At 32.4% G+C, this 9753-nt stretch overlaps 1 protein-coding gene across 1 annotated transcript; it reads left to right on the forward strand.

Annotated features, from left to right (window-relative positions):
* The first annotated feature begins 5723 nt into the window (after positions 1-5723).
* Positions 5724-8958, forward strand: LOC118050947 (probable inactive receptor kinase At1g48480). The gene is made up of 2 exons (XM_035061423.2): positions 5724-7351; positions 8012-8958. Exons 1-2 carry the CDS (start codon positions 6022-6024, stop codon positions 8638-8640), a joined length of 1959 nt encoding a protein of 652 aa, XP_034917314.1. The 5' UTR covers positions 5724-6021; the 3' UTR covers positions 8641-8958.
* The last annotated feature ends 795 nt before the right edge of the window (positions 8959-9753 follow it).

Below are 9753 nucleotides of genomic sequence, written 5' to 3' on the forward strand. Positions count from 1 at the left end.
AAGTTTGAACCACATTTACTTATGAAAGTTTTAAGAAATTATCTTAGCTTTCCAGGGGAAAAAATTAAGGTCATTTGAACCTTTAGAACTCGAGATATGGGTTGAACACTGAATAATGTCTGGGTTACAAGACAGATTCGGACTTCTCCGTTGTTGCTACAATTTAGACTTGAAAACGACATTTTTAAATCTTGAACTTCTCATGAAAATTTTAGGCCTATGTCTTATCTTTCCATCCATATAGAGCAGATATAAATCTAAGATCTACAACTCTAGATATGACCAATTACCGAACAGTGTTTCAATTTAGACTGAATCAACATTTATTTTCTAAGTTTGGCCCTCTCTTTGTCCTTTTAATTTAAGTACTTAGGCTCCGTTTGTTTGCAGGAAAGTGGTTTCTTTTGGAAAGTGAATTCTGAGGAAAGTGAATTCCTGGAAAGTGAATTCCGGGAAAGTATTTTCCGATGTTTGGTAGTGTTATGGAAAAAGAACTGGAAAACACATTCCAGTGTTTGGTTGTGTTATGAAAAATGAACTGGAAAATAATTTATTAATGAATTAATTTTTTTTTCAAGTTTATCTAATATATATAAAATATTTAATATCACTTACAATAAAAAAAATTGAAATCTAAAAAGTATAATGATGAATTTTTTTTATTATATCTTATATTCATACATAGCTTATTTTATAAAATATAACTATATATGTCATATCATATTATAGAGAAATAAGCTTGTGAAATATTTTTTACGTAAAACCTATTAATATATTTTTTTTCAATTTTAAAAAGCTTAAAATAAGTTTTTTTTTTCATATGAAAAAGCCAAATTAGTTTATGGTAAGAGTTATGTATTTGGATTTTTTTTTGTATAAAGAATTTTTTAAAAGATAAATACATACAAAAAATATTTTTATGGGTTTTTTGGATAAATATTTTGTTTGTACAGGTAAAGGCAATTATCTCTTTAATATTTAAAAAAGAAAAAGAAAAAAAGAAGAAGCAATCCCCACCAAAATTATTACAAAACCAAATTATTACAAAACCCCACCAAACATGCCTATCACTACAACCTCTCCATAACCGATCCCAAACATTTTTTTTCCTCGTTTCTTAATATTTCTCTCATTCATTCATTCCCTTCCAATCTCACTCAAAATGAATTCAAATTTTACAACAACACACACACGCAGAGTAATTATTGTAAGAAATGGCGATGGCGAGGGCAAGCTCTGGCCCCACATACCCCGAGCAATTCTATGCAGCTCTCTACCAATAGGTTCCCTCTCCAATTCTCCATTTCCATTCCCGGATCCAATGCCTTTCCTTCTAATTGAATTGAATTCACCATATTGTTTGTTGTGACAGTGGTGATTGTTTGCTGTGATAGCAACAATGGCGAAAGGAAATAATTTTGCCATGTATGTGTATGGGTCTGTGTTTGGTTAATTTCTAGGTTCAATTTTTGGGTTTGCTGTGGTTGATTTTTCCTTGTGGTTTCGGTTTGCTATGGTTGAATGGGTTGCCTTCCCATGGGTTTCGGTTTACAGAGGTTCCAGTGAAATTAACAAAGCATGGGAGGTTGCAGTGAAATACCCAGCTTCTAACCATTTACAGAGCATGGTTGCAATGAAATAATAGATAAACAAGGGGAAAAAATTACCTGGAAGATGAAAGATGCTTGCAGTTGATCTGTGTAAATTATTTAGGAGAGATTTGGTTATTGAGACAAATAACACTTTTTGCTAATAAAGAAAAGGAAAGTGTTTTCCGGTTTTAAAAACAGGAAAATACTTTCCTACTCTAACGTTTTAATTTTTCCATTGACTGGAATTGAGTTTTCTTTGACTGATTTTCCTTATGCTTGCCAAACATGGGAAAGTGGGGAAAGTGGTTTCCAGGAAAATGAATTCCTGGAAACAAACAAGGCCTTAAACTCATTAGTCAATCCTTTCATTTATGTGATAGGCCTGCATTTAAGATGAACATTTACCATAAATTAAAGATATCTTATATTATTACATATGTTATTATAAAACATGCTTTAGTAAATGAGTTATTTATACTTCAAGTGCAAAATGATGATATAAAACCTTGATAAAAATACACTTTTAAATACTAATTAGTAGGCTTATGTGTCTCCTCCTGATAACTGAAAATATCATTTAATGTGTCGTTAGAAGCGCTATCTCGTTCTTTCCCTGATGATATCACATGCCGGCAATAATGGACCGAATTTTTGCTCCCCCCCCCTTTCTTTTCTATTTCTCTTCTAAAAATTGCATCTTAACCCTCATTGTTGTTGGCATTTCAACTTCAATCCTTATTTTTTTTTTTCTTGGTCTTTTTGTAAAAATTTTATTTATTTTTATTTTCATCATTCAATCCCAATTAGCAATATTTTTTAAAAAAATTAGTCCTTATTTTTTTTTTTCTTTGGCCTTTTGTTGAATTCTTTTTTCTTTGCAATTTCACCGTTCAATCAAAACATTATTTGTATTTCTTATTTCAACTTCGATCCTCGTTATTTTGATTTTTTGGTATTCTTTTGTGAAATTAATTTTTTTTTTAATTTTACCCTTCAATCAGAAATAAAATTTATTTTGTATTTCAATTTTGATCCTTATTTTTTTATGCTATTTTTGGTTTTTAATTTTTTTTTTTAATTAAGATACTTGTTTCAATTTCATCCGTCAACATTTGATTGATTGAGAATTGAGTTTCATGATTTTTTTCAATAATGTATTTCTGGTCCAATGACCCAAATAACATGTTTGAAAAGTTAACGCAGGTTAACCTTATTTTTTTAGATAAGCTTTGTGATTTTTTTTTTTTTATTGAGTTATCTTAATTTCATAACTTAAATTATGGGTTTGAAGAGATAATTCGAGTTGACTAGACTCTAATTACCAAGATTACAAGTTTATTATTCTAACTCAACTTGATCAGGATTGGTCTTTTTAGGTCATTTTTTTTTATTTAATTTTGCATTTTCATATTTAATTGGCTTTAAATTAAGCTACGTTATTTCTCTTATTTTGAAAAAAATATTTTTTCTCATGTTACTGTAATTAGTTCTTTTAAACATAGTTCTACTATCATTATTTTTTTTTTAATCACCTAACTAAAATAAAATAAATTTATTTAACTCAATAAAATTTATAACTCGAATAGTAATTTGTTTTGGAAACATATTTACATTCCCTAAATATTATTTTTTATGATTTAAAAAAAATACCCGCAACGCGGGTCATCAGCTAGAGGGTGTTTGGGAGTGCTTTTCAAAAGCACTTCTGAAAAAATTTGAAAATTTTTTATTTTTTTTTATTTTGAATTAATATGTTTTTGATGTTTTTAAATTATTTTGATGTACTAATCTCAAAAATAATTTTTTAAAAATAAAAAAATATTATTAATATTTGTTTTTAAGTAAAAAACACTTTAAAAATAACAATAAACACACTCTCAAACACGCTGTTACGTCTTGAGTCTCTTGACATATATGGCAATGCTAGTTTCCTTTCATATCAAACAAGTAACAAGACAGATTTCACCGTGTAAGATACTGCTCCATTTGTTTGCAGGAAAGTGAATTCCTTTTGGAAAGTGAATTCCGGGGAAAGTGAATTCCTGGAAAGTGAATTCCGGGAAAGTATTTTTCGATGTTTGGTAGTGTTATGGAAAATGAACTGGAAAACACTTTCCAGTGTTTGGTTATGTTATGGAAAATGAGCTGGAAAATAACTTATTAATATTTTATTTTTCTCAAGTTTATTAAAATAATGAGGAACAAATCTTACAAATTAAAAAGTTGAATGAGAATGAAATTGAAAAAAAAAATATAAATTTCATAAATTATCTCAAATAAAACAAATAATAATCAAAATAATAGGGATCAAATCTAAAAAATTAAAAAAAATAATAATAAAGAAATTAAAATAATAATAATCAACATTTCATAAATTATTTCAAATAAAATAAGTAACAATCAAAAGAATGAGGATCAAATTTGATAAATAAAAAATTTCAATAAAAAAAATGATAAGAAAAAAGCAAATAGCAATTATAAAAATAAGGACCAAAGTTAATATAAAAATAAAATTTTAAGAGATGAAATTAAAAAATAAATATTCAAAACAAAATATATATAGCAATCAAAAGTTTTAGGATCAAATTTGATATAATCAGCAAATAATGACATTTCTAATTTTTTCACAACTTCCGGAAAGTGTTTTCCCCTCAAATTTTTCAGGAAAACACTTTCTTGAAAACCAAGCCAAATTTTTCTTTTACTGGAAAGTGTTTTCCATTGACCAACTTTCCTGCTGGCAAACAAACACAAGAAAGTTTGGAAAGTGCTTTCCCGGAAACCACTTTCCGGAAAACAAACACAGCTAAAAGGAAAACACTTTCCTGAAAACCAAGTCAATTTTTTTTTTTGACTAAAATTGACTGGAAAGTGTTTTCCATTGACCAGAAAGTGTTTTCCGTTGACTAGAAAGTGTTTTCCGCTGACCGGAAATTGTTTTCCGTTGACCAACTTTCCTAATGACAAACAAACACAGGAAAGTTTGGAAAATGGTTTCCCGGAAACTACTTTCCGGGAAACAAACAAGGCCTTAATTAAGCACAAATTCCCAAGAACAAAAAAAAAATAAAAATGCATTAATGATTTTTTTATATTATAAAATGTTATTATTATATTCTTACCCCATTCATGTAGTTCACTTCTATTATTGTTTTTTATATAGAAATGTTATTATTATTTTCACTTTGACTTTGAAGTAAAACATTTAAATTTAAAATGAGACTGTAAAAATGGAGAAAAGAACATTTATTTTTTAGTAACCAAGTGTGTGTATGTGTGTTTATATTAGGAGTCATTATTTTTTATTCGATTTGGTTTTTATAAAAAAAAATAACTAAACCGAAATTATTTTAAAAAAACCTGAAACTAAATCGAAATCGGTCAAAACCGATACGTTTTGGTTAGGTTTTTTAGGACAAAAACTTGTTCAAACTAGATTAGCTTGGTTTGGTTTTTTTTTTTTTTTTAGTTTCAGACTTATAAAACCAAAACAAAACCGAACCAATCAATTTTTTAAAAATTAATTGATTTAATCAATTTTTTTTCACGATTTGCTTTAATATATTTATACACACACACAAATACATTTTGATTGTGACATGCCCAAACTCTAATGAAAAAAATCACATGACATGAAAAAGAACATTAACAAATAATAATAATAAGAAAAAGCGAAAGAAAACTAAAAGTTAAAAACCAATAACAGTCGCATTTTCATTTTTTGTTGCAGCCTTAAGATAAGACAAAAAGAGAAAAAAAAATCAAATACAATAACAGCTCAAGAAATAATAATAAAAAAGACAAATTCACAACAAACAATATCCTCTCCTCTCTACTCTACAAATTATGAAAAATATATCTAAATTTTTTATAAAGTCTAGGGAATAATTATTAATATTATAGTTATTTCATGAATTTATTTTTAAAAAAATAGATATAAGTAAGAGAAAAAAATGGTAAAATAAATATTTTTATAAATATAATGTTTTTATTTAAATAAATTTTAAAAAAATAACTTAAGACAAAAACAGAGACAGAAAAATAAAATAATAATAATAATAATAATAAAACAGTTAGACTACCCCCAACACCTTTCCTGCAACAACAACAACCATCACTTCACTTCACACCCTTCAATGCTCTCACACTCATCATCTACATAAATCAGCTAGGGTTTCCTCCGTCACCTCTCTCTCTCTCTCTCTCTCTCACACACACACACACACACACACCAACCCCACCTATCTCTCTGCAAACAAGTTCCGTCTATCTTCCACCCCAAAAACATGAAACAAAACCTGCACTATCTCTAACACATTCCCACACATTTCCCTTTCCTTTCATTAAAAATCCCAACTTTATCACCCCCCCTTTCACTTTCCCTTCAGAAATCCTGAATTTTCTTTCCAAAAATCCAGCCTTTCAGAAAATGGAGACCATAACTCTCCTCCTTTTTCTGTTACTAATCTCTTTACCTCATTCGAAACCAGATCTCTCACCCGACCATTCAGCCCTCCTCAGCCTCCGGTCCGCCGTGCACGGCCGAACACTCCTCTGGAACGTTTCGCTGCCGAGCCCTTGTTCATGGACTGGTGTCAAGTGTGAACAAAATCGTGTCACAGTTCTCCGGCTTCCTGGTTTTGCACTCACTGGAGAAATCCCACTTGGAATCTTCTCAAACTTGACACAATTACGCACTTTGAGTCTTAGGCTTAATGCACTTACTGGAAACCTTCCTCAAGATCTTGCTAATTGTAAAAGTTTAAGGAATCTTTATTTACAAGGGAATCTTTTCTCTGGAGAGATTCCTGATTTCCTGTTTAGTTTGAAAGATCTTGTGAGGTTGAACCTTGCTCAGAATAATTTCACCGGTGAGATTTCACCCGGATTTGACAATTTCACGAGGCTGCGGACTTTGTTTTTGGAGGATAATTTCTTAACCGGGTCATTGCCAGATTTGAAGCTGGAGAAGCTAAAGCAGTTTAATGTAAGTAATAATTTGTTAAATGGGTCTATACCTGATACATTTAAAGGTTTTGGACCTAGTTCTTTTGGGGGCACTTCTTTATGTGGGAAGCCTCTTCTTGATTGTAAAGATAGCGGGGGGGCAATTGTGGTGCCTAGTACACCAAATGGTGGTGGACAAGGTAAGAGGAAGAAGTTGTCTGGCGGTGCAATTGCAGGTATTGTGATTGGGTCTATAGTGGGGTTACTGTTGATTGTTATGATTTTGATGTTTTTGTGTAGAAAGAATAGTAGTAATAAGTCAAGATCGATTGACATTGCATCGATTAAACAACAAGAGATGGAGATTCAAGGGGATAAGCCAATTGTCGAGGCGGAAACTGGTGAAGGGTATGGAAGTGGGTATTCTGCGGCCGCGGCGGCCGCGGCTGCAATGGTGGGTAATGGTAAAGGTGGGGACTTGAATGTTGGTGGTGCCAATAAGTTGGTGTTTTTCGGCAAGGCACCAAGGGTGTTTGATTTAGAAGATTTGTTGAGAGCCTCTGCAGAGGTTTTGGGGAAAGGTACGTTTGGGACGGCGTACAAGGCAGTTTTGGAGATGGGAACTGTGGTGGCTGTGAAGAGGTTGAGGGATGTGACAATTTCTGAGATTGAATTTAGGGAGAAGATCGAGACTGTGGGTGCTATGGATCATGAGAATTTGGTCCCATTGAGAGCTTACTATTATAGCAGAGATGAGAAGCTTCTTGTTTATGATTACATGTCAATGGGAAGCTTGTCTGCACTTTTGCATGGTGAGTATTTCTCAATTTTTGGCTTTGATATTTTTGTTTTTTTTTTTGTTGGTTCATATAATTATCTCCCTTTTTGGATTTGCATATTGGTGAATGATTGCTGAGATTTCTATGGTGCGTTGCCTTTGGAGATAATCACTGCAGATTTTATTTTTTTGTAGAATTATATTTATCTTTTTTCGTGTGTCTGATATCGATGGTGATCTTTTTCAACTGAATCGATCTGCCAGGATAATGATGAACTGAGTCAAAAATAGCTAACACTGTTTTCTTCCTAATTTTCTGGACTGCGCAAACCAAGTAGGTAATGTTAAATGAGTAGAAGTCAACACGTTTTGTCATTTCTTGTTTGAAATTTACTTCCAGTCAATAATAGATGATCTCAATTATTCTCTTCTGTAGGAGTTATCTAGCTATACGTTCCCTGTGATCTAGTTTTTCATGATGTTGAGTTGTCATGTTTGCAAGCAATAATTTTGTGGTTTGTGACCTTATATTTTCTTGGTGAACAATCTGGACATGCTTTGGTTTGATAAAGAATGGGAAACGATCAACAAAATTATATATTATTGACTATCAATCTATTAACCTAGAGAGGTGTATGTGTTCTGCTTCATCTAGCGTTTCCCCCATCATTTCTTCTGATACATTTTACCACAGGAAACAAGGGAGGTGGTAGGACTCCGTTGAACTGGGAAATCAGGTCTGGCATTGCCCTTGCAGCTGCCCGTGGCATTGAATACCTGCACTCTCAAGGTCCCAACGTATCCCATGGAAACATCAAGTCATCTAATATCCTTCTTACTCAATCATATGATGCCCGGGTATCTGATTTTGGGCTTGCCCACCTTGTTGGTCCTCCCTCAACTCCTAACCGAGTTGCTGGTTACCGAGCACCTGAGGTAACCGACCCTCGCAAGGTTTCCCAGAAGGCTGATGTATATAGCTTTGGTGTATTGCTGTTGGAGCTGCTGACCGGGAAGGCCCCCGCCCATGCCCTTTTGAATGAGGAGGGCGTGGACCTTCCGAGATGGGTTCAGTCTATAGTTCGAGAGGAATGGACTTCAGAGGTGTTTGATCTTGAGCTCCTCAGATACCAGAATGTTGAGGAAGAGATGGTTAAGCTCTTGCAGCTCGGGATAGATTGTGCCGCCCAATACCCTGACAATCGCCCATCAATGTCCGCCGCAACAAGGAGGATCGAGGAGCTATGTCAGTCTAGCCTGCGGGGACATCACGGCCCCCAGCCTGAACCAAGCAATGATGCAGATGATAACTCATCTCGATGAGCTGGCTACATCAAACCAATGTATTGTAGAAGGATCTTCCTTGCTTTGTTTATGCCCATAATTATCATTTTTATTCTGGTGTTTGATTATATGTTTGATCGGGTCATCTTTCATTAGGAGCCAGCTGTCATGTTCTTCTTTCTTTCTCTTGCCCCTCATCCCCATCGTACTAATTTTTCCTCCTTTTTCTCCATAAATACTGGGGTGGATATCTGTTCTATTTCCTCTTGTTGGGTGGATGGATGGCGGTGGTGGTTGTAATTATTATTCTTGCTTTCACCTTTTCTTTTACTTTTAATGCAGCTTTTTATCTGTTTAGATCGAGATGTTTTGGTTACTTTGAAAGGGTTTTCTAATGTTTCTTCAGGTGACTCTCATCTCTCTCTCTTTGGTAATGTAAACTCTCTTAGCCATGGCCCTCATCTGCTAAAGGCCTGTGGAGCAACACACAACCGCATTTCAATAAAAATAATTTTTAAAAATAAAAAATATTATTCTAATTTATTTCTAAATAAAAAAAACATTTTAAATGAAGATTGTTACCACTGTGATGTCTTTGAGTAGAATGTGTTTGGTAGTGTGATAGTGGTTGTTTTTCAAATAACTTTTTATGTTGAAATGCATATCAATGATTTTTTTTAAAAAAAAAAAAAAATTATTTTTGATATTAGCATATCAAAATGATCCAAAAAGTATAAACCGTATTAAATTTTAGCTAAAAAAATAAATTTTTAAATTTTTTAAAAACACAGTTTAAACCGTATTTCCAAACATTGATGAAGATGAATACAAAAACCTTAACGCATAATACAAAAAGACTGAACGCTCCTCCAAGTAGAATGAGTCGAACATTCACTGAGGCTAAAAAGATATGCATTCTATATGGTTTCCTTTCGATTCTCTCACCCAATAATACTAATGGTCATGAAGAGCAAGGTGTAAGTCATGTTTTATATGTCTTTTTTAGGATATAGAGATCTAGTTCGGTACAAGCAAGCTAATTAAAATACTCTTATGTCTATATATATATAAAAAAGATGGATCTTTTAGAATTTTGTTGGCTCCATAACTTCATTGATTTTTGTCACTGGTATTATATGTCAAGTCAAATTA

Source organism: Populus alba, chromosome 15, assembly GCF_005239225.2.
Source record: "Populus alba chromosome 15, ASM523922v2, whole genome shotgun sequence".
Classification (NCBI taxonomy): Eukaryota; Viridiplantae; Streptophyta; class Magnoliopsida; order Malpighiales; family Salicaceae; genus Populus; species Populus alba.

What these genes read in the sequence shown, in the direction of transcription:
- LOC118050947 (XM_035061423.2), top strand. Translation starts at nt 6,022, where the DNA reads ATGGAGACCATAACTCTCCTCCTTTTTCTGTTACTAATCTCTTTACCT. An exon ending in CTTGTCTGCACTTTTGCATG is followed by an intron (nt 7,352 to 8,011) that starts GTGAGTATTTCT and finishes ATTTTACCACAG; the next exon opens with GAAACAAGGGAGGTGGTAGG.